A 25106-nucleotide genomic window follows, 5' to 3' on the forward strand; every position below is an offset into this window, starting at 1 on the left:
GGAGTAAGCTAGGAATTCATATCTGTTTGTTTGAAGCAATTTATTGTATTTTTGTATTTGTTTAACAATTGCTTTTACACTCATACTAGGATTTGTTTTTCTTTTTTCCCCCTTCTCAGGTGGAGAGGTCTACAGTTTTGGAAAGCTGCCCTGGAGATCAGGACCTGAGGAATGTGTTAACAGTCCTATCTTAGAAAATACTTTGCTTGGACATCGTATTATTACGGTGGCAGCCGGCAGCTTCCATAATGGAGCCGTGACGGAGAGTGGTGTGGTGTACATGTGGGGGGACAATTCTGCTGGCCAGTGCGCAGTTGCTAATCAGCCGTGCGTGCCAGAGCCCCAGCTCGTCAGTATTTGTGATTGTGAAACCAGCCCTCTGTTATCAGTACGGATTTTGCAGCTGGCATGTGGAGAGGAGCACACACTGGCGCTGTCGCTGAGCAGAGAGATATGGGCCTGGGGGAGTGGCTGCCAGCTCGGTCTCATAACAACAACTTTCCCAGTGACAAAGCCACAGAAGGTAGAGCACCTGGCAGGACGTGTGGTGCTCCAGATTGCCTGTGGAGCCTACCACAGCCTGGCTCTGGTACAATGTCTCCCTGTGCAGGAAATGAAGCCTATCCCAGAGAGATGCAATCACTGCAGCCAGCCTCTCATTACCATGATGGACAAGGAAGATCATGTAATCATTTCAGATAGTCACTGCTGCCCGCTGGGTGTAGCACTGTCTGATAACCAACCGGAAAACCACGTTTTCTGTCCGTCATCAGACACCCCCGAGGGCAAAAGTGTAACGGCTGGCCAGAGTGAAGACTGTCAGAAACCACTTGTGGAACAGCATAGGCTTGTTGGTTTAGAATCTGATGGACCAAGTGGCCTTTCCAGCAGCGATGGACGGGAAGATAGTGGAATTTCTAGTTTGGGAAATAGTCTGTTCTCAGACAAAAAAGAAGTGAAAGAGTACTTAATTGGTTTGTCAGATAACTCATTAAATGAGAGCCTCAATAAAAGCATTTGTACAGAGCCTGAACAGGTTGGTACCTGATGACTAGCTCATAATTTGCTATAGCTTCTCTTGCATATGTGACAATGTTACTCTTTTTACAAATGAAGAACTCACTTTAATATACCTATGGTGTTTTTATAGTTTCCAAGTGGTTTTTTTCACTGATGATTCTCAACTTCTAAGTGTAAGATTTTTTTGTCCTCCATTGTTGTTCAATTGTGACCCTTCATTGTGGGCAGCCTTGACAGTGCTTTAGTCTCTCCTCATCACGGTCTGTGGTACCAGAACCACATAAGCCAGTTTCCGTGCTTTGTTCCCTGATGCGTGGATTTCCATCTGTGTGAGGCAGTAAGAGTCAGTGAATCTTACTGGTACTCATCTGATTTACCTTTAAGGTAATGGTTTAATTTCTGTACCTGGAAAAAATCCTTCACAATCCATCTCCATCTAATTTCTCAATCAGTTAAAAATTCTGGATTGCAAATTGCTAAAAGGTTTGACCAAAAGGTTTCTAATGTTAATAATGTAGGGGTGGCATAAACTCATAAAAAGGGATGAGGGATGTGTGAGTACTATGTGGTGTGGAAAATGATTCAACAACACTGTTTTGATGCTATAGCTGAACAGTCAAGTACTCAGCTCTCAGTAAGCATCATAAAATGCGTGACCTGATGGTTCAAGAGCTGTTTGTGACTCCCTGACAAAATAGTGTTTTGTAGTTTTTAGAGAGGGGGGAGGAAAAAAAATGTAATTAGGGGCAAAGGCAAGAAGATAGAACCCAAAAGTTTAGACTAGACAGAATCTTGCAGCTTAGTCTGGCAGTCCTTACCTAACTACTGTCCTGCTGCTCTGTGGCTTAATTTGTGAAACTGACGGTGGAATTCATTTTTTGTCATTTAAAGGATTTTTTTTGTCATTTAAAGGATTGTGCAGACATAAATGTATTTGATTTTTTAATAGCTGCAGTAATACATTCTGAATCCACAGTGGTTCTGGGAAAAAAATTTCACAACACATGAAAGAGTTGATTTTTGTTACTGCCTCTGATGGCAACAAAACCCCTGTAGTTTCAAAATTTGTCCAGTAAATTGGTAGTTCAGCCAGTTATGCTTTCTTACTCTGAGGAAAACTTCAGAGAAATGAATTGTGTTGTATAAATATATTTGCTTTTTCTTTTGCTTTTTGCTGTTATGAATGCATTCTGGCAGCTGTGGGCTCCTCAGACTCTTGCAAGAACTCCAGCATTGGGAAATGCATGAAACTACGTGTTTCAGTCTCCTTTTCTCAATTCCTTGTTCCTGTCATATTTCCAGAGCACTGTTTTCCTTGGGCAGTTTCAGGAATCAAGACTGGAATTGATTCACTGAATCTTCTGCAATTGACATACATGTGAAGAGCAGAGCTGAGATCTAATGTAATGCTTCAGCATTAGCAAAATCCTTCCTTTTTCTTTGCTTTCCTACACAAGTTAAGTTTTCTTTCCTGTATGGCTAGGTAGGCTTTTAAACATGGGATGAAGTAAATAGAACCAATCTCAGTCCTTTAACCTAAGGTTTAAAGAAGCTTAAAGAAGTCAAAGATTGTTTTTAACTTTGACAGCATAAAATGAGCTGTAATACTTGTAATAATATCATTTTCCACTGTGTATTAGATGGGAAAATGGGACTTTGCTGTCTTTGTTTTAATATTCAAACTATTTGTCAGAAATCAATTTGGGCAGTTTCTTATTTGGCAGGTCAGCTGATTTCTATTATAGGTAATGGGGTGTTGGGACTAATAATTGCCTTCAGTCAGTTTGTCTCTTGTGTGACTTGATAATTATTGACTAAGCTTTATATGGATACAACAATGGTATAAGGAGACACAACCCAGACTGGTTCTAAGATAGGCCTTGCAAAATGAATCCATGAATTGCTATTTACTTTTTACCATATTGTAGAGAACTTGTCCCTCTGAAAATAGAGCATGCTCACTGATGCACTTTCATTGGTGTCTGAGAAGTTGGTAATAAGCTTAAAATTATGTCCCTTTTTATATGTTTGCAAAGATCCTTTTTTTGTTGGTATTTAAAAACCCCAGACTTACAGTCTCTTATGGGTGAGCTACAGGACAGGTGCAACAAAAGCCCAGTCCATTTAGAAATGGTACTTGGTGCTACCTTTAGAAGAATTATTCTGAGCAATAGATGTACACCTAAGTATAAAAAACATAGATAATTAATGTTATATACAGTTAAAATACATCTGTAATTTACAGTAAACATTTATAACAAGCATTATATGGTGTTCAGTCCAGCCCATGGTTTGAATAGTGAATGTGTATCAACATCCTACTGATCTGTGCCATCAGCTCTGATAGTTTCCAATTTCCCTTTGGTTTTAGCCATCTCAAGAGGAACAACTTGCTGCTTGTATCCCTGGCCCTCCAGGTAGCAGCACATCCACCCTGAACAGCCTGGTGGCCTCATGTGCCTCAGCAGTTGGGGTGAGAGTCGCTGCCACCTACGAGGCTGGAGCCTTGTCTCTGAAGAAAGTCATGAACTTCTATGGCACATCTTCGAGTGAGCCAGGATCTCAGTCAGGCAGCAGGTCCCCAGGGCCCGAAGCTCTGAAGGACAGTCGAGAGGAGCAGGTCAGACTGGAATCCATGCAGGGGAAGAAGAGTTCCAGTTTAGTAGATATTAGAGAAGAGGAATCTGAAGGAGGGAGTCGAAGGCTTTCCCTGCCTGGCTTGTTGTCACAAGGTAAACAAGCATGTTGGGGAAAAAACACTGGAAAACCTGTAATAATGTGGAGATTTATAAGTGAAAAAAAACCCCAAATATTTATTAAACACAAATCTAATGATCTCTCAGAGGTGTGTATGAATTCTAAATGGTATCTTGGGACTTGAAAGCAGTGGAGGGAGTGAAGACTAGCAGATACTGCATGTTAAGAAAACCAAAAACATTTGGTTTACAAATGGTCTTTCTTGTAAAATGAGGGTAAAGTGAGTACATTGGAGGAGTCATATTGCCAAATGATGCTAAGGTATCGTTCATGTTTGTTTTGTAGCAGATAAAAATCTGTGTGGTCTGTAATCTGCACTGCACTGAGCTGGTTTTGAGCCAGGGACCTATAAATATTCCAGTTCCCACTGCTGAACTTGAAAGTTAATGACCTTCTTCGCTCACAGTGCTGTTAATTGCTCTGTTTAGTTCTATACTGATCTTAGATTTGAGGGGGGTTTTAGGAAGAATTGAAGTCTTCTGTTCACTGCAAGGATATATTTTCTTTAAAAACACTTTAATGTATAGTTTGTTTTGTTGCATTTGCTTCATTATAACTGCATGGTTCTCATATGTCTGCTATCCTTTAGCAGCTGGTAGAAAATACGTGACATCTATCTGGTTTTATCACCTATGTTACTTTTTCCTATCCATGACCTATTGTCTTACCTGTTAACCTTTGTTCTCAGGCTGGAATTAAGACTGCTTTAAGAAATTTTGATCACTTGCTATTAAGTAGTGCTGATATTGTGTAACACAATCTGAGTGATACATTTACCAAAATGATTGGAAATTTTTCTAATTCATGGCCTCTGCTCAGTTTCCCCAAGGCTCTTACGGAAGGTTGGACGGGCAAAAATGAGGACTGTGGCTCTGACTCCAACCTACAGTGGTGAAGCTGATGCTCTTTTGCCCTCTCTAAGAACAGAGGTGTGGAGCTGGGGAAAGGGCAAGGAAGGACAGCTAGGGCATGGTGATGTTCTGCCAAGGTGAGATTTCTTTGAGAAATGGTTTTTTATTCACTTGATTGCTAGAAAATTTTGAGTAATGAACTGTCTCAGCTTCTCAAATTTAAACATCTGCTATGCATTGTGTTCTTGTTCTTTTAGATGTTGTGACCTAAGTTTCTCCAAGTAACATGTTTTATGCTGTATTGATACTGAGCATCAATCAATTATGACTTTCTCCTTTGTAATCAGTAACAGTTTTTGTGATATTTTGATTTTGTCCAAATTGGGGTGAGGTCTGTCATCAATTTTTGCCCTTCCTAACCACTTTGACTAAGCCGGTTTATTGCCAGAAGGTTCCATATATCTTTGGTTTTACTAATTTGTTTTGGGGAAGAAAATAAAACATTGAGTGTTTTTGCATTAACAGTACCTCTGATAATATTTTTTCTTTTTCCCACCTTCTTCCCCTCTTCCTTCACCTTATGGGTTCTGGGGATTGACAGGCTTCAGCCACTGTGTGTGAAAAGCCTTGACGGTAAGGAAGTGATTCACCTCTCTGCTGGTGGCCATCATTCCTTAGCACTCACTGCCAAATCCCAGGTACAAGTGATTGTTACCATTTATTGTTTATCTCTGAAATAATTATCATGTTTGGTTTTTTCTAGTTTTTAGTTTCTTCTACTTCTAAATTTTTGTTCCCATTTGCAGGAGGCAGCATGGAAGTAGTTTGGAATCTAAATTCTATTTCTGCCCAAGTTCTGCATGTACCATCAACATTATGTTTAAAGATTGCTGTGACTTGATTTGGTGCATTCTGTTTCTGAATGTGAGAAGACAATCTGAGAATGTAGGAGGGCAGTGAAAATTAAGGAAATGCTTCTCAGTACATGAATCCTGCAGCCTTGAGTTGTGTTTTTGCACACTTGATGTGTTGTACTATTGCAGTTCAGTATGTTTCTGTGTATACAAATATGCATTCTGATGTTCAGCACTGCTTCTTGCAGGTGTATTCCTGGGGCAGTAATATCTCTGGCCAGCTTGGTCACTTGAACACCCCAACAACCGTCCCTCGTCTTGCAAAGGTACTTTGTTTTCTATGTTTTAGTTTGTTTAGGTAAGGGTATCTTCTTGTACAAGTGAGTGCAGAGTAATTTCTGAGAATGATCTGTTCATGGATCTGTGTGCTATTTAATAATAGAGCCCTTGATTTTCTTTGGCTTATGCCATGGAGTAATCTTCAGATGAGCTTGTGAAAATCTACCCAAGAAATCATTTATACAGACTTCCATTGGCTTTTGACCATAGTGAAGTTCTAGAACTGAGAAATGTGACTGGTTGTATCTTTTTATCAGATTTCACTTTTGCCTTCTGTTTGGTTTCTTTGATATTGATGTTCCAGTGTTGAAACTTGTAAATACTACAGAACTCTATTTTTATTCTAAACAGTTGTTTCTAGCATTTTTAGCTTGGCTGGACCACAGCCACATTTGTTGTTTGTTTCTGTATTTCCAGAGCTTTGCAGAGTTTTGGCAGTGAGTTTTCTCTTTGTTTTGAACTTTTCACCACATGGAGTGAATAGCAAATAACAATTTTTGGGTTAGACCACAACATTTCGCATGTTTTCTGGTGCTCATCTTAATGGAAAACTAGCTGCACAATTTTCCTGCTTAGGCCTTATGCAAATTAATGTACAGCAGATTAACTGTTTCCCAGGTTTATATAGATTTCCCAGTTAAGTGTAGAGGGGAGAACAGTGCTCCAACTTTAATCAAGCTTGCTTGATGCCCATTTAAAAATAAAACTGATTTGTAACTGAAAGGCAAACAAATCAGCCATTAGAAAGAAAACTGGAAAGAAAGTGTTTTCAGGATACGTGCAAGGAGTTTATTTGTTTTGAGACACTGGAATTGGAAAAAGGGCCAGTTATTGCAATAGTTTATCTTGGCAGGTGCATTATGTATGTGTGCAACTAGAAGAGATATGTACTCTTCTCTCCTTCCAGCTTTGGGTGATGATTTTTAATGTCTTCCTTCCTCCTGCATTTTAGGTGTGCGGTGATGGTATTTGGACTGCAGCAGCAGGACTAGATTATTCTCTCTTCTTAGCAGACGAGAAAGACTTCCAGCCTGGATTATATTACTGTGGCCAGGAGACATCAACAGAAAGCAATTTGAATGAAAATAGCTGTACTAAGAGTCCAGTTTTGTTAGTAGCTTGTAGTAAGGTGAGTGTTACTTCCTTTAAGTCAGAACAGATCATACTGGTGCTCTCAGGAAGCAGCACAGTGCCGGTAGCTGGATGAGCTTTAAGGGTGTCAAGGCACATGGTTGGTTCCTAGTAGTCAAATGAGAAGCTTATTGGATGAAGGGCAGAGTGGAGGCTGAATTAGTATTGTTCTCTTCCCTGCCTGTTTGAGGGACAAGGAGGAGTTTCTAGTGTGTTTAATCCATTTCCTTCAGTCTGTGCATGCTGCAGAAATGCACTCTCTTATTGTGCTCTGTTTCACCAGTCTTTGTGTTCAGTCTTCACTGCTATTGCTCTTCACTTTCTTGTCTCTCAACTGTCTGAGGCCATTGGCTGCTCTATTCTGTTACTCCATTCCAGTGTTCTGCCTCTTTTTGTGACTGGGCAGAAGGTTCCTGTGAGTTCTGCACCATCTTCCCTACCCTTCCTTCCTTTCACATGAATATAAAGGGGGATCTGAGCAAAAATGTGCATTTGATGTTAATGGGAGACAGGAGGTGCCCCTACACAATTTTTTTCATGAAGCTGAATCTTATACATGCCTTAAGGTTGGCATGAGGTAGGAGTGTGAAATCTGACTGCACGTCCTCTTCCAAGTTGTTTGTGCATAGTTTCAGACCAACATGAGTTTAAGGTAACAAAAAGGAAATTTTGAGGGTAGAGAGTGTCTCTGCCTTAGGTCCTCTGGGTATCACTGCTATTTCCCTAAACTGAGCAGAGTAGCAGTCTGGAAGTTTTGAGGAGTGACAGAGATTGAGACACTGGCGCTGTGTCTGTGCGTGCAGACACACACACACACACCTGTATTCCTTCTGTAAGATTGTTACTAGCCATTCCCTTCTCTTCAAGGGTGGCTGGTAGGCTCTTGCATATGAGAACTGGTTGCCTGTTGAACAGCTTTGGCTCAGTGTTTCAAAGGAATCCTCTATTTAGCAATCAAGGAAATAAAAGTAGAGCTCAAACAGAATTACTCTATGGCATTGCATGTGAACCAAAATTAGTGAGGGACCACAGTGCATCAGTGGCACTTGTGCTGACCTTGGAGAATAATTTTGCTTTGAACTAATGTGGAAAGTAAGTACTACTGTTAGTAATACTGAGTATCTATAAACTGGACTCTTATCAATAAGTTGACATATTCCAGGTCTATAAAGAACCTGTCTGGAGCACAGTCATAGTTCTAATAAAGAACTTGTTCTTTTGTCTTCATATTTAATAGGAGAAATGTATGATGCTATTTAATAACATTGTTGATGTAAGCATATTGCAGTTCTAAAGTGACTGAATTTAAGGTCACTATGTCTTAAACATGGAATGGTTGTATGAGCCACCTTAAAAGGTGGTCTGTTTATTGTCTTTTGGCTCTGTCAGAGTCACAAAAATGAACAGCAGTGGCTATAAGTGTATCTTCAACTTTTGTCATCCTTGTGTTAAGCCACTATTGAATGGGTTGTTTGTCACTGAAGGTCATTAATGCTTACTGTCACTTAGTGCTCTTCAAAATATGCTTTATTTGCATTACTCTGTTTTTAAATTGGAGTGTAAAAAGAAAAACATTAAAGCTGCTGTTTTTTCTTTTCTTTTTGTCATCTTTCAGGTAGGGTACATAAGCAATGTGATAGCTGGTGGTGACAACTGTCTGGCTTTAGTAGACAAGAATCTAATGGGATATATCGCCAGTTTGCATGAGTTGGCTGCTACTGAGAGAAGGTTTTATTTCAAACTGAGCGAGATCAAATCTCAGGTTCTTAGACCTCTTTTAGGTTTAGGTAAGACCTTTTAATGTTTTCCTTGATACTGTTTCCCCTACATTCCACAACAAATTTCTGCTATGCAAAATTTAAAAATAATAATATATTTTTGAGACAAAATTAAGGTCTTGCTTTCTCCCCTGTTTGGATGAAGAGGTGAAAGACAGCTGGATTTTGAGAGCGTGCACTCTGTTAATATTTGCACTTTCCTGATGGTTTCACCTGAAATACATTTGTTATTTGAGCTGTATTTAGTCTAAAACTGTTGAATTTCTGATTCTGGATAATACAGCCATGAGATGAAAGTGCTGATAAAGCATCTAAACAGCACCGTGTTGAAATTCTCTCTGTTAATGCGTGCTGCTCTTTCATAAGGTAAGCTAAATTGCTTTCTGCTCTGTTACAGATAATTTGGGCAATGCAAATACAATCCAGTTGTTGCAGGAAATGGCAAGCAGGTTCAGCAAGCTGTGCTATCTCATTGGTCAACATGGAGCTTCTTTAAGTAGCTTCCTTCATGGAGTAAAAGAAGCCAGGAGCTTGGCCATCCTGAAGCATTCCAGTCTCTTTTTGGATAGTTACACTGAGCAAGTATCCAATTCCCTCTCATCTTGGGTCTCTGCAGGCTTAATCTACTGACTGCAACAAGCCCTGAGTTAAGGGAAAGTAGGTCATAAGGAAAGCTATGTAACTGTTGTGTTATTGTGATTTAGAAACGTATGGAGGGTTTTACACAAATGGATTCATTTTGTAGTGAGATGTATTTCCAAGTCTTCACCAGTGGAGCACATGAACAGCATCACCTTCCTTTGTGTAAAGCTCTGGGTACACACTCTTCCATGGTTGCTGCCTGTAAGCCTAAATATTCATCACTTATTGAGGATCTTGTAGTATAATGTGATAGACTTAGCATTAGGCTGCTAATTAAAGCTACCTTTGGGGGTTTATTGAGGTTACAAAATGTTTTTTCAGTAGTCATTAGCTAAAGATTGTGTTCCAGAAGAAAATTCTTCATACCTGCTAAACAGCTGGCGTTACACCTGTCACCCAAAAGCTGTAACTGCTTTAATACTCAGAATTAAGTCTGCATTTTCCTGGTTATTGTTTTTATTGGCTTAATGCTTTTGGGAGAGAAGATCTATGCAGTCAACCTGTTTTCTGTCTTTCCCATTGGTAACTTCTAGTTTCTGGACAATTTTATTTAAATGTGACAGAAGTCTCATCATACTTAATACCTACAGGTTTTTGTGATAAATAATGGCTTAAAAGAAAGTTTCAAAGTGTTGTATCTGAATGTAGCCTTGGTTACCAGATATCTGAAAATATCTAAGAAAACAAAATTGTGAGATTATCAACTTTGGTTGTTACGCAGTAGTTGTCAACTTCATTATGCAGTAGTAGTTTGAAGGGACAACTGGTTGCACTTTCTTTGAACACAGGCACAACTGATAACATTTTTGCCAGGACAGTGACGAACTTTTGCTGTACCACTCTATAAGAAGTTTCCATCTCTATTTATCATATACATTGTTCATAGTTCTACATATGTATTTTCTCATGTTCTTACTTAGCCTTCAGCTTGAAATTTTCTTGTAACCTGATTTTTAAAATTGGTTCTCATTGCTCAGAATAGAAGGTTTTAATTTCTTCTTCCCCAAAGACTGAAGTATCTAATCTCTGTTCTCATACTGTATGTCTTCTTCTCACTTCCTATTGCTTATGTTTTTATGTGTATGACATCAAAACCTCAGCGTTACACCATGAGATCTTTCAAGGATCAGTCAGACAAACATAATCTGTTAAATGGGCTGAGCAGAGACCTCTTCCCTTGGAGAAAGGTGGTTTTGTTTGTTTTTGTTTTATTTTTTTATGATGATGGGGAGAAGCCATAGATGGAATGTTGAATAGCAGGAAAAGAGAAAAATCCTCTCTTGAAATTGCCATCTTGACTATAATTAGAAGCTAGCAGTACTAAATGGTTGAAACAGGTGTTTGAACAGGTGGTATGTCCCCAAATCTGAGGGAAACAAAAATAAAATTAAAGTAAGCCCTCTGCACTGTGCTAATGGCAGAGAAATGTGTAGTGATGCATGTTCACTGCTCATGTGGAAGGTGAATGCCAAGTGTTCGGTAACACTGAGTGTTGCTCAAATACTATGTAACTTCTGTAGTAAAAGATATTACAGACCTCAGTATAAACTCTTAGACATTGCAACAGTTGCTACTTTCAGGGATGTTTTCATTTTGTAACTGAAGATTTTTTTTTTCCCCTTTATTAGGTATTGTACTTCAGTAACAAACTTCCTCGTAATGGGAGGATTTACGGTCCTTGCAAAGCCAGCAATGTAAGCAAACCTTCACCATTTTTTGGACATCTTTATCAATTAGCAAGGAACTGTAAAGAATGGAGAGTGCATGTGTGTAGTAATGACTGTACAGAGACTTTGTCTCTGCTTACTTGAGTACACTAATTCCTTTCCCTTCAGGTAAAGAGAAAGTTACCTCCTCCTAACTGTGATAAAAATTTAGGTTAAAATGCTGCTGGGTTTAGTTAGTTCATCTTGAAGGTGAAGAAAGGAGGAAGAAAGCTTGTTATTGGAAATTCCTTTGAAGAAACATAGAGTTCAGATAATGATTTTTTGGAAAGCTTTAGGTAAATGAGGTTAAATGTTTATCATTATTCAGCGTTACTGTTTATTCTTTCAAATATTGCTGTCAAGAAAATACCAGAAAGAATTATCTACAGTAGATAATGTGAATTCACTTTAATTTGAATTCTTTAAGTTTATGGAAGTGCTTTAAAATAATGCAAAGACAAGATTTCTGCATGTGCATCTTCTCTGCCTCTCAAGGTTTCTTAGCTCTTTTTCATGCATAGATGCTGTAAATGTAAGGAAGGAATTGTATTTTAAGGCTTGAGACAGTACAGTTGAGGTTTCTAGATCATAAAGCTTTTTTCTCATTTCTCTAGTATTTTTCTCTAGGAAATAAAGTAATGACACTGGATCTCTCACCCTAGTGCTCTGAAGAAGTTATACTGAGGGTAATTTTTAATTGTCTGTGGCTTCACAGATTCTGTAATCTGGGAGTAAATCCTTTAACATTTATGGAGTTCTTTGAATGCAGTGTAAATTATGGTACTGGAAGTTCTTGCAAACGCAGGTACCTAGGACAAAGAATATTCTGCTCTCGAGGAGCAGTGCCAAAGTCTAAATACAGAATCCCCCTGCAGAGAGACACTAAGAATTTTTTTTCATTGGTCAGGATTTTTAGGGTGACTTAGAGGAAATCGTAGTTCAGGTATAAGCTTGTTTATAATTCATACTGAAATCTCCCATGCTGAATTCATCACATCAGTTGTCACTGTTGGGTGTCACAGCTTCTCCTACTGCAACCAGGGTCTCATTAGGTAAAAAACACTTCAGGGAAGAGATGCTGTGCAAATTTTGTCCTGCTCCTTGCAAAGGAAAGCTAAGAATAGCTTTGCTGCTAATGATGAATTTTCCCCCACTCCTTTCCTGGGGGGTACTGTCTTAAGTATGTGGTTAAGGGGGTCAGCCCATCTTTAATGGATGTTCTGCAGCATGAATGCATTACATGTAGTTGTGACTTGAAGAAAAGTGCCAGCTTCAATGGAAGTCTCCGTAGTTGGCAGGTTTTTGAGCTTATCCTCTAAAAGAGTAGACAAGCTGTAGTGAGTGTTGTCTGTTATTGTTTGATGCTTTTCAACAGAGAAACCTCCGTGTGAGGATCTCGAAATTATAAATAGCGAGCTGTCCAGAGGCATAAATTTAAAATTTGGAAAAAGTCTTTTCTCTAAAGAAGACTTTATTCCTAAGGCTTGTTTGGTAACAGAGTTCTTAAATACCGCTAGCAGACCTGGACAAGGTACAGTATTTTGTGTGGGATGGCATCTCGCTAATTGTGTGGCATTCTTAGGGAGCCTGCTGTGAACTCTGATGTGTTCTGCTGTCCCTGGGGCCTGCTCTCTCAGCCTCACCTGATTTCTTGCAGCTTGTGGTTTAAATGTTTCCCAGCTGGATGTGTTTCAGTGCAAGTGTCCTATGTGCCAGCACCAGTGAGCACACACATACAGCGAAGGAGAGGGAAAATAGGTGTGCTTTCCTTTTAATGAAGAAATCCTGGGTTGGTGTGCTCACATACTGTCTTCAGAATCATTTCCCTCTTCTTCTCTGAACTAGATTAGTTCTCCCTCTTGGAAATCAGACTGAGGATTGAACAGATTTCCTGCCTTTCTCTGAGGTAGGATGTAATTTTTGTAGTTAGGGGAAGAACTGCTCACTTGCCTTGAACAACAGCAGGGGGAAGAAATTACTTCAGTATATTTAGGGAAGTGCACTAGCACAAAGTTAAGATTCCTTCAGACCTTCTTGTATAAATCAAGTGTTAGAAACTTACCACTCTAAAAGCAATGGGGAAGTCTTTCCATCTGCTTGTTCTTTACTAATCAAATGGTAAAGAGGAAAAAGGCAATTGATTGATTGGTTACACTCCAAGTGAGCAACATAGTTCACTTCCTTCAGCCAGTTTGATGGCTGAGCATATGAAATTAGAAATAAAAAACAAGTCTTGTGTTGCAGTTTTAGCTACATGTCTTTACTGCTGTACTTCCTCAAACTAAATTGTGAATAGATGAGTAAGCAGCATGCATTTGCCCTTATAATTTTTATTGGTTTTTGATAATCTAAAAAGGGGTGATCTGGGCTCATTTACATAAAAAAATCACTGATGTCTTATTGTCTTTTTCTTCTCTTGTCTCTCTGTTCCCCAATGGTCCCATCATTTAGAGACTTCTTGAGTAAAAACCAGGAGCTGTTACAGAAACTGTCTGAGAAGAATGAGGAAAACCTCCAGCTAGTGGAAGTTTTGAATGCTCTGTTTTTCATGCCATTTGGACGACTTCATAGTTATGCCAGAACTTTGCTGAAGCTTGCCACGTGTTTTGAAGTGGTAGGATGGCTTTTCTATCTATAGTTCAATAAATAAACACGTGAAACTTATAGCTTGGAAGTAACTGTGAAGCAAATGCCAGGTAATTATAAACAGCTTATTCCTCAGAGGAGCTACTTCAAACTTGTATTTGCTGCAGGGAAGATCTTGTAGATTTGTTTGCATAATCTTACACCACTAGCACAGAACACGTGACAGGTAGAAACTTGTTACCCTGCCAGAGCTTGTTTGTGTGCCTGGTGCTTAATTGCAAATATACTGTTTTGATGTTTGCCTGTTGCTTTTCAGTTTCATCTGGCATCATTGCTGTAGCTACCCCTGGCTGTAATACTTTACTAAAAACACTACATATATATGTTAGGTAGACTTTTACCACCCATTTAGATGTAGATAATTACTTTGTTTTTAAATAAAAGATGACTAAACAGAAACAGTAACTACTTGTACATTTAGCCCAATATAGTAATTTAGAATATTGTTCCTGCATTTATGAGCACTACTTCTGGTACAGCTTGTTAAGCTGCAAGAAAGTAGATCATCTAATTGGGTATTAATCATTCTCCTTGTAACATTCAGGGACATGATTGTAATTTTTAAAAACTATCAACACACCAACAGAACGTGTGACCAAGAAAATAATTCGGTCTGCTCTGTTTATTACCCAGACCAACTGTCATGCACTCAGTGCTGATTTAATAAAATGAGCAGTTGTATTGCAGCTTGGTTGGTGGTGTTGGTACAGGGGTTCAGAAACACCCTCAGCTCTGTCTTACCCTGTGCCCTACAGGCATCTCCAGAATACCAGAAGCTGCAGGATTCTAGTTCATGTTACGAGAGCCTTGCTGTCCATCTTAGCAGAAAAATGAAAGAAGCAGAATACACCCTTGGCTTCTGGAAGACCTTCCCTGGGAAAATGACGGTATGGTAGTGATTGCCAGTCCATTAGCAGCTCGAATCTCTTGCTCTTAGTGCCTGTGTCTATTACTGATGCTGCTGTCCCAGTTGCACTTGCTATTTTTTCCAGCTGGTGTTGCTGTAGTACTGTTTACTTTAGAAAGGTTGGGCCTTTACAGTGAAAGACCAAAGCACTAACCTGAAGTCACAATCAGTGAGAAGTGGGATTGTGTTGTTTTGCTTTTGACCCCACCTGTAGGACTCCTTGCGGAAGCCAGAGCGGCGTTTGATCTGTGAGAGCAGCAATCGGGGCTTGTCCCTGCAGCATGCGGGAAGGTTCTCTGTGAACTGGTTCATCCTCTTCAACGATGCTCTGGTACATGCTCAGGTGAGCCAGCTTGCAGCCAGGAATAAAACCTCTTCTCTGCTTCAAACAACATTATGTATTTTTCATACAGTGAAGTTTTGGCAGTGTAAAAATAAATCTGAAATTATATGTCTTTTTAACACTTGTTTGCATTGCCCTGTGGCTGGCGTAGTTTCTGTTGGATGTTTCTTGAACAAAGTGGTAGAAATTTCTATGAGAATCCTTAATGCTCAGTTTTTCCTAGTTCTCAAACAAAGGGAAAAAAGAAACCATTTGGAAAAAAAATGGGGCTGGGTTAATGGGTTAGTAACTGATGATGTTTCCCATCTCCTTTCATACAGTTCTCAACACACCATATTTTTCCCTTGTCCACACTGTGGGTAGAAGCTCTTTCAGAAGAAGCTGGTAATGTGTGAGTATTCTTGCTAGTGATGCTGAAATAATCTGATATTTTGGGAGAGAAGATGAGCGTTTTGTAACCAATTCTTGTGAACTTGGAATGGAATACAGTGAATGCAGTCATGTCTACCCTTTCTTCTTGTTTCAGAAAATGTATTTCTAGGTCTTAAAAAAAGTTGTGTAAACATCAGAAAGAATAAGGTGGTCGAGAGGGAAGCAAGTCTTCTTTGCTGCAGCTTATTTTTATTGCTAACTTAAAGGGAATGCTAGCTGGGGTAGGGAAGAGAAGATACAATATCACTGTTCTAAGAAACCTTGGGGTTTCAGGATGGAATTTCACAGATTAAAATACTTTTCCCCCATGTAGGAATGGGTTGAAGATTACAACACCTGAAGAACAATTTGTTCTTGTTTCTTCAACACCACAGGAGAAGGTGCGCATTTCTACAAATTTGACGCGGCTTTGGTGATACAAATTAGGCTTTTTCCCCTACTGTGAAACCAAACTGGGAGAAGGATTGCCTGAGTATTCCCCAAGAATGAAGTGTTTCTGCAGCTGAGTGTGTAGCCTGGCTGTAACAGTGCCCGAGTGTAGCAGTGTTGCAGTGCACAGCCCTGTGCTGAGCAGTGCCAGGGGCATGATTGTGCTTGCTGTGAAGGTGAGAGCTCGTGCAAAGACAGGTGTTGGCTAATTTGTGATGAACCTCTTTCTGTTGCAGACCAAGTGGCTGAGGGCAATAAGCCAAGCAGTGGATCAGGCCCTTAGAGGGACTTCTGACATGATTCTGTATGGAGCTGGTGGGAATGTGCCAAGACAGGAACCTCCTATTTCTCGCAGTGCCAAATACACCTTCTACAAGGACCCTCGATTCAAGGATGCTGTTTATGATGGGAGGTGGCTTTCGGGAAAACCCCATGGAAGGTAAAAGCATTGGAATGGAGCTGTTGAAACCAAGATAAAGAGGGTTGCTATAACAACGAGTAGCCTCACTCACAGAAGGTATTTGGAAAGTGCAAAGTGAATTGATTATCTTAAACGTTTGCATGGGTTTGTATTTTCCTCCAGAGGGATCCTAAAATGGGCAGATGGACGAATGTACTCTGGGACTTTCCGGACTGGGCTGGAGGATGGGTAAGATATTCTAACTACTTGTGGAGCCAGGCAAGAAATACTTTTTGTTGTTGGAGAAAACAATAAAACCTTTTTCAATTAAAGGTTTTGCAGTGAGTCTTACTGACCTTTCTTACAACATAGTGATGCATCTTCTCTTGTGTTTTCTTTGCTATATATCTGGTAGAGCAAAGGTTTAGTAATTTAGCAAAGAGACAAAACCTTGAATTGACACTTCAGGGTTTGGGTGAAAACTAATGAGAGTGTGTGATCTTGATGATGAAGATAACTAGTGCAGAGGAGACGGAAAGCAGGCTGAATGGAAGGCCTGGACCTTATCATGTTATCTGCTGAAACAAATAGAACCACTTGAAAATAACTTAATGTATTATACAGCATTGAATTAATCTGTGGACGTCATTGCTAAGAATCTGCTTAGAGCACTGTTGAGGCTGAGAGATTAACTTATTTCTAAAGGCATTTTGATACTCATCTTGTGGGCAGACACGTCTACTGGGCAGGATAAAAATATATGAGGGAGTTGGCTTCCAGATGTATTTTCAAAATATTGGGTTGGAGGGGAAATTGAAACAGGGTCTGACTGCAGACAGCTTTTAAAAATTCCTCTTGGCTATTGGTATAATGTCAAACTATAAAACAAGATTAGAGCTTGGGTCATTTGTAGCTAAGTGTAACTAATCCTGGAGATTTTAGGGTTGTTGGAGATGGAAATACTGCAAACAAGTCCCAACCAGAAATAAACGGATTAGTATTTAGCTGTAATTGCTGAAATTATCAAATCAAAAGAGAGGGTGTATATTTGTATTTCAGCATGCATGTTATAGTCTCAGCACTTAACAGCGGTGTCTTGTTAGGTGGATATGTGCTCAGGACAACCTTCAGAACTGGATTTTGATCTCCTCAGGAGATTAAAATCAATAAATATAGTTGTGTATCTCATTCTTTTCAGGCATACTGAAATTGTGAATAATTCCTTGTCACTGAGCATAACTGGAAGCTAGCTTCTTTTGAAAAAATCTTTTCTGTAGCAATACATGTCCTCATCTTTCCCTGGAATAGAGTGCACTTGAACTATTGAGAGCTGAAGAAAATAACAAAGGTAGAAACAGTCTTAAAATTTAAAAAGACTCATAGCCTGAGAAAAATGCTGCAGTGTGCCTGTGAGAGCAGTATTTGTATGGACTAAGTTGACCTAGTGATGCTGGAATTCTTGCTTTATCGTTTAAGAAATATAATTTGTGACTGCTGTAGTTAGAGATGCACGAAAATGAGAGAGAGCATTCTGATTTTAGAATGGCTCTGCGGTGTGTGTCTGCTCTGATAATGAAATATGTTGGTGTTACAGCTGCTTGTGTTCCATCTCTGCACTGGCAGGTATGGTGAATACAGAGTGCCTAACAAAGCACTGAATAAAGAGGACCATTACGTGGGATACTGGAAGGAAGGCAAAATGTGTGGGCATGGAGTGTACAGGTAACTTGTGGCATTTGTGCTGCTGTCACTGCACAGCTGCAGTAGAGCAGGGCTGATGCTCTGACCAAGCCTCTGTGTAGCTTTCCTACATTGCAGATCAGTGGTTGTAGTTAGTGTGGCTTTTCTGCTTTGATCACAATGCAACTTGTACAGTGGTCTGTTATTAATGTCTGCTCTAATGATGCTGCCACCTTGCAGTAAGAAAGGATTCTTTATTCTGAGAGATAAATATAACCTCCAGTGACCTTGCTTGTTAGGCAGAGAGTGGCTTTAAAATGACAAAGCATCCAAAGACTTGTATTAAAGGATCACTTTTATCCTAAATGTACTTTAATTGTAGTTGCTGCTTGGTGTGGTTAGAATGAAATTCCTGGAAGGAAAAAGAGAGGGTTTATCTGTTTGGGGGGAACACCCAAAAAACAAAATCAATCAAAAACTCCAAAACCAGCCCCCCAACAGAGCAGTAGATGATAGGACTCTTACTTGTTCTTGTTTTGTTGTTGCTGTTCCAGCTACGCTACCGGTGAGGTGTATGAGGGGTGTTTTCAGGATAACATGCGGCACGGGCATGGGCTGCTGCGCAGTGGGAAGCTGACCTCTTCTTCTCCCAGTATGTTCATTGGACAGTGGATAATGGACAAGAAGAGTGGTTATGGAGTTTTTGATGATATCACAAGGTAATGCTTCCACAAATCCTTGAAACTCAGGTATGATATGCAATTGCAAAAAGGATAGGAAAGGATTTGATTTGTTAGTGCCAGTAGCAGTGCATGTCTCTTTTTTTCTTCTTTATTGCTGGCCTTTCTGGGTTGATGGTATAAATAAATGGGTGTAGGAGCTGCTTTTTGGTGCTGCTTCTGGAGTGAATAGTGGAGGGATTGCAGTGGTTTTTTCTGTCCTACTCCTGCCTGAAAACTAGCTCTGAATATCGTGTCTTACTGAGGTGTTGTGTTGTGCATGTGCTGAAAATGTTACAAATTCATGTGAGGAGTATTCTTTCTCTCAGTCTCAGGCCTATGAGACTGGGTTGTTCAGTGGCAGATAATGGTGCTCATGAATTTCAACTCACACTCAGGTTTTCCATTGGCTTATTCTGCCGATGCAATGGAGGGAAGATGCTTTCTCTAAGGGCAGATTACTGAAATGATGGGTCTCAGAGACTAAATATGTGCAGTAAATGAGCCCTGAGCACACATCAATTTAGTGTCTCTTTCAGTCACCAGTTTATTGGTTGTTTTTCAGGAAAGAGCTTCTGGTGAAAGCCCAAGGAACTATTGTTTTAACTGAGTGCCCACTTCAAAAGCCAAGCAGGCAAAAGTCTAGAGTGTGAAGGGGGGATGTTTTTCTGAAACAGAGCTGTTATAACATCTCTAGGTATTTCTTGATGCCAGTTTTGCATTTAGTCTTGCTCAGGCGTGGTGGTTGTTCTTGCACTGTAGTGCCAAGATGTATCTGCATACTTTCTTTAGTCATTTATTTACCTAGGATAAATAGATACCAACTTTTCTTGCAAATTCTCTTACCTCCAGAATTTGTAAATGCAGTGTTAGTTCATGGTGAAGGAGGAGTGTGGCATTTGCTTTTCACTCCAGAGCTACTCAAGCATGCCCTGATGTAGTTTTGTTTCTGGTCTTGGGGAGGTAATCTGTGTATCTTTCTTGTCATCAGGATATGTTTTCTGCACTTACTCTGCAAAACGGACAAACAAGGAATAGCTGCAGACACTCTTTGTTGCCTGCTGTTATTGTTGTAAAACAATTATTTAAACAAGTTTTAGATCTGTTTTAGATCATCAGCTTGCTTGGATATAGCAAATTTGAAATGTGAATGAGGAAAGAAAGTTCACTCTAATTAATTTGTACCAAAAAGAGTTGGTATTTCTATGGAGCTGGTGAAACAAGACTGACAGACCCGAAGCAAGTGCTCTATGACCCTCTTCTGATGATTTCTGTAATGGTCAAATGTGGCTGTAAAGCCAAAGAAAGACTAGAAATGTACTGTTTAGACTCTGTTTTTCCTACTTCATTTTTCTACAGAGGAGAGAAGTACATGGGAATGTGGCAAGATGATCTTTGCCAAGGCAATGGTGTTGTGGTTACTCAGTTTGGACTGTATTATGAAGGAGCCTTCAGCACCAACAAAATGATGGTGAGTTGGACACCGGACCCTGGGCTTAGGGACTTCTGCAGCTTTCTGAGGCAAATGAGTGTGTGTTAGGCTGTGGAAACCTTTTGTCCTAATCTATTGTCCATTCTTTTATAATTTACTTTATTATCCCTGCTCTGTTTTACCTAGGACTACTTCAGAAAGAGCTTAAAAATTACTATTTGCTAAGAATTAATAGCAGATTTTCTAAAGTGCATCTTTAGATCTGTGGTGTGACCTGTTATAATTACTGCTTTGTGTTCTTTGATTCTTTTTGTAGGGGACTGGAATTCTGCTTTCTGAGGATGATACAGTCTATGAGGGGGAATTTTCAGATAACTGGACTCTGAGTGGAAAGGTTGGTATTACAGTTGTCGCTTGTATACTGTTACCATTTAAGAAAATAAAAAGGTAATTTCGTTCCCAATAGATTTTAGTTAAGTTTTTTAATTATCTTTTCTCAAGGGAACACTGACCTTGCCAAATGGAGATTACATTGAAGGTCTCTTCAGTGGAGAGTGGGGATCTGGAATAAAAATCACAGGAACCTATTTCAAACCTAGTTTATATGAGAATGAGAAGGACAAGCCTAAAGCACTGTGAGTGTTGAATAATAAATAATTTCTTATATGGTTCAGTAATATTTAGGAACAGAACATTTGTCGTTTTTCAAAGACCAGTCAAAAATACTTCCAAAGAAACAGAGAGGTTTTGAAAACATTTTTCCTCTTTCTTGCTGCTCAGGAAATAAGATAAACATATTTTAATAGTTATTCTTGCTTTAATTACTACTTGAATATGCAGATAGTGGCATGAAATTACAGGACAGCTGATGTGCTGCTACTGAGCTCTAGCAGTCTCAGATTTTTTTGTTTATATTGGAACTGACTGATAGAACCTGAGTTCACAGCTGCTGCTGACTTTTGAGCTCCTGAGAAAGACAAAGTTCCATTTGCAGTTAAGAGCAGTTAAGTTAATCACAGACCTCTCTGCCTTCTACCAGTTACTTTGTTAGCAACTTAATGAATTAAGTTGGTCATTTAATATGCCAGTGGGGATATATATTTGGATAGGATTGACTAGATCCTCCACCTCTTCCAAACAGTGTGTAAGAAAATAGAAAGTTGCTGATTTGCAAAGGAGCGTTTTAATACCTCAGCAAAGATCACTTTGAAAAGTATCCTTAAACCCCTCTGCATAGCAGATGCATTAGGGCAATTTGCTTAATTATTTCTGGGGGAAAAAGACCAAAACCTGTTGAAGTTCTAACTGATAAATCTTTGAGTGGAAGAAACCTAAGTAAAGAGTTGATGGTGAGATGTTGGTATGTAGTAGCACCATGTAATGGTTTAGCAATTGCTGTATGGGATTCAGTATATTGGAAGTGTGCTCTGAAATTTCAGATTAAAATTGGAAACACGGCTCTAATATTTTTGCATAGATTACTTCTCAGTTGGCTTCCTGAAGCTTTCTCTGGTAATTTCTTTTGACAGTGCTGACACCTACAACAGCATGCAAGTTAAGCAGGGCCTCCCTGCTGAACTGAACACTTGCAGCCTTTGCAGCTGTCTGCTTTTTACCCCAGTAGGGAGTCTATGAATAAATGTATGTACATATTTTTGAGGATTGCTTGTGAAATAAGGGTTTCATCTACCCTCTTCTGACTGTCTTCAAGTTGAAAATCTTCAGGTATAATTTCTGAAAAGGCTTAGAGCCTACTTTTTCTGCTTTGTGAAACTGGCAGCATGGGGAAATACCTGTGTTGGTAGTTCTCATCTCAAATGTGCTGGAAGAAATAGTAATGAAAGCTCTGACAATTTCTGACACTTGATTTAAATCAAGATAGAACTGTTAACCCTGAGAGCAATTATTTGTTTTGAGAAAGCTTTTCAAAGCCCTAAATTTCATTATATGTCTGAGATATCTTTATCTATATACATGGGAAGAAGAGCTCTTGGTTTTCTTTTGGCTGTAGATGGTCCCTGAGCATTGTCTGACAGTGAGTGAAACGATGCCTGAGCTGGTTTTGCTCTCTGTCAGCACATCCCTAACATGTTATGCAACATCATCTGTAGCTACTGCTTCAGGGTCAGAAGCTGTGTCCCCGTCCTTGGTATTCATGTGGGTAGCTGTGCTAGTTGTACACTCCAGGACAGTGAGATACATGGGACTTACTTGTGCTGTGTCCTTGCTACATGAATGTGTCCTGAGACTTCTGAATGAATATCAGTAGTGAAGATAAGCACTGGCCCTTTGTTGTACTGCTTCCCAGAAGGCTGCAAGAAAGAGTAAAACTAACAAAGTTCATAGCTGTTCTATCTTGTAGGTGTTAGTAGTAGGCTCTAACTTAATTCTTAGTGATAAAACTCGGTTCACAGTAGGGACTGTTAAGTCTGTCAGCTTTTGGTAAAACAGTGTGAGAAATGAGACTGACATTAGCCATGGCTGGTTTTCAAGCTGAATGTGTTGTTTCGTTGCTATTTGGTTTTAACAGACCCACTGGTCATTTTGTTAGGCGGAAACTTGGGATCCTGTCAGTGTCCCCTGATGAGAAATGGAAAGCGGTATTTGAAGAATGCTGGAACCAGCTTGGTTGTGAGAGCCCTGGCCAGGGGGACAGATGGAAGGCTTGGGACAACATTGCAGTGGCTCTGACCACCAACCGACGGCAACACAAAGACAGGTTGGCTCCTAGAAAATGTGTCAGCAAGCAAAACATGATGGAGAAGGAAACTGCAGTTACACTCAGCTCTGAACTAGAAACTCCGACTGCAAAATTTTAGTTAAAACAACAGCAAATCCCAAACAAAATCATAACCTTTACTGCTGGGCACTACAAACCCTTTCAGGAACATACTGATGTTTATTACTAGTTGAGTTGTTAATGTTAGGGTTTTTTCCCTCATAGTGTGTCTCATCCTGTACAATGTTTGTCTTTTTAAACTGCAGCCCGGAATTACTGACCCGCTCACATACTCAGACACTGGAAAGTTTGGAGTTCATTCCACAACACATTGGTGCCTTCACCCTGGAAAAATATGAAAATATAAAAAAATATTTGATAAAGGTATTGTGGCTGAAATGTTCACACAATAAGGCATGGCAAGGCATGACATCAAACTCACTTGTAATAGCTTTCCTAATTACTTCCACATTTGCACTCTTGTAATCCATAGGTCATGCTTGCTCATCACTTGCTCATCATGACTTAATATATTGTTGAATACCTAATGAATGCTCTCTTAAAGTCTCTTTCTGTTCAGTTACTGTTTTTATTCTTTAATGTTGGATCCCAGCAAAGCATCTTGAAATACTTGCTGATTTTTGCATGTTAATTTTAAGAGTACTGGACAGATGATTAGTCCAAGTAGTAGCACAAGTTCTTATACTGTCTTGACTCCTATAAATAGTGTTTAGCTGACATAGAAATTTTATAATCCAAATGGTAATTCATTAAATATAGCTCATTTTTGAGATATTTGTAATATTTTTTTAAAAGCCTGTTGTTGGAGCTCTCACCCATGTCTCTTGGATTCAATTTTTTTAAACTTGTCTGCCATTGACCTATCTGACTGGCCCAATAATATCCTTTGTCTCAGGCTTGTGATACTCCTCTCCATCCTTTGGGCAAGCTGGTGGAAACACTGGTGGCCGTCTACAGGATGACCTATGTTGGAGTAGGAGCAAATCGGCGACTGCTGCAGGAGGCTGTAAGAGAGATCAAGTCCTACCTCAAACGCATCTTCCAGCTGGTCAGGTAACAAGACTCATTTCCAAGCCAAACTACTGCTGAATTCATAAAAGCTGTACTGTGCACTGGAGCTGTCTGGTGTTGTACAGTTCAAAGGTGCTGGCATTGTTACTTGATTTTGGGGGTTGCTTGTATTTTCCTAATCTTTTTCAGGAGTCTTGAATATTTCATCAAAAATGGAAAAACTAAACTCTTTACACCTAGTGTGTTGCATCCTACATTGTACTTCAAAGTGTTGCTGTAAGCAGCTCACCTGGAATAATGGATTTAGAATTTAGTGTCTGTGGATATCGGTGCTGTGCAAAGGCAGTGTTCACAGGGTATAGAACACTAGTGAGGATAGGGAATCCCAGTGTATTTCTCACCAATATGGTGTTAAAGTTCTTACCAATGTGAATGAACAACCTTCCTATGAATCTTACGAATCTTCCTGGCTTAGATTCTTGAGAATACTTACAGCTTTAATTGTGTCCTTCCAATCTGAAAGCAGAAATACTCCAAATTACTGACAATTAGAAGCCTTGTCTGGAGGGAAGTGATTTTAATGTAGGAAGGGTGTCCTTGGCATTGGAGGGGTTGGTCTTCCTAAGTTTTCTTCCAGGGAGCTGGTACTGTATGTGTGTTAGCTGTGCTGTCCTGGCCCACCATGTATTATTTCTGCTGACCTTTTTCTCTCCAGTCTTGCCTTGATGCTGAGATCTGTGGAAACGTGTTGACCTGAGCTCAAATGCTGTTACGTGTTGCCATTTAGGTTCTTGTTTCCTGATCTCCCGGAAGAGGGCAGCACAATTCCATTTCTGGCAACGGAGCCAAAAGGAAGGCGATCGTTCTGCAGTGCGAAATGTGATTCCAGATCAGAATCTCCTGAACCTGGGTACATAAAGGAAAAACGAATAAAAACTAATGAAGCCTTTCTTTTATTTGTTGCATTTTTTTTCTTGGGTGGGGGAAGAAAGATAAACAATATTCAACTGATGGATCTAATCAGTGGGTTTTTTCCCCTTTGGGTTCTGATGACAGATTCTGATAAGCAAACTTCCATGTTATGGTTGTAATAAGCATTTCATGCCCATCCATGCAATGGTTCTTTGCTTAAAATAAAATTCACTTTTGTTTGTTATGGGTAAGCAATTTAAGGCTTGGGCCTGGGCTTCAGAAAAGTATTTGGGATAAGAGCACTGGAGGTAACTTATAATATTTTCTTATCAGAGTTGCTATTTGATGGATTTATACTTTTTTTTTTTTTTTACTCT

At 39.6% G+C, this 25106-nt stretch overlaps 1 protein-coding gene across 3 annotated transcripts in view; it reads left to right on the plus strand.

Annotated features, from left to right (window-relative positions):
* The window catches only part of ALS2 (alsin Rho guanine nucleotide exchange factor ALS2), a 36522-nt gene that overhangs the window by 6857 nt on the left and 4559 nt on the right, over nucleotides 1-25106 (plus strand). For 2 of the 3 annotated variants that reach the window (XM_058839645.1, XM_058839646.1), the window contains exons 4-28: nucleotides 120-1036; nucleotides 3392-3752; nucleotides 4597-4765; nucleotides 5230-5326; nucleotides 5731-5808; nucleotides 6774-6950; nucleotides 8568-8739; nucleotides 9128-9308; nucleotides 11001-11066; nucleotides 13530-13692; nucleotides 14480-14611; nucleotides 14846-14974; nucleotides 15295-15365; nucleotides 15720-15786; nucleotides 16072-16274; nucleotides 16419-16484; nucleotides 17859-17957; nucleotides 18470-18634; nucleotides 19994-20105; nucleotides 20383-20460; nucleotides 20568-20701; nucleotides 22597-22785; nucleotides 23052-23169; nucleotides 23702-23859; nucleotides 24605-24727. In XM_058839645.1, coding sequence (XP_058695628.1) covers nucleotides 120-1036; nucleotides 3392-3752; nucleotides 4597-4765; nucleotides 5230-5326; nucleotides 5731-5808; nucleotides 6774-6950; nucleotides 8568-8739; nucleotides 9128-9308; nucleotides 11001-11066; nucleotides 13530-13692; nucleotides 14480-14611; nucleotides 14846-14974; nucleotides 15295-15365; nucleotides 15720-15786; nucleotides 16072-16274; nucleotides 16419-16484; nucleotides 17859-17957; nucleotides 18470-18634; nucleotides 19994-20105; nucleotides 20383-20460; nucleotides 20568-20701; nucleotides 22597-22785; nucleotides 23052-23169; nucleotides 23702-23859; nucleotides 24605-24727 — 4225 coding nt within the window. The remainder of the gene's footprint in view (nucleotides 1-119; nucleotides 1037-3391; nucleotides 3753-4596; nucleotides 4766-5229; nucleotides 5327-5730; nucleotides 5809-6773; nucleotides 6951-8567; nucleotides 8740-9127; nucleotides 9309-11000; nucleotides 11067-13529; nucleotides 13693-14479; nucleotides 14612-14845; nucleotides 14975-15294; nucleotides 15366-15719; nucleotides 15787-16071; nucleotides 16275-16418; nucleotides 16485-17858; nucleotides 17958-18469; nucleotides 18635-19993; nucleotides 20106-20382; nucleotides 20461-20567; nucleotides 20702-22596; nucleotides 22786-23051; nucleotides 23170-23701; nucleotides 23860-24604; nucleotides 24728-25106) is intronic. The other variant, XM_058839647.1, reaches the window with a different exon arrangement.

Source organism: Poecile atricapillus, chromosome 5, assembly GCF_030490865.1.
Source record: "Poecile atricapillus isolate bPoeAtr1 chromosome 5, bPoeAtr1.hap1, whole genome shotgun sequence".
NCBI lineage: Eukaryota > Metazoa > Chordata > Aves > Passeriformes > Paridae > Poecile > Poecile atricapillus.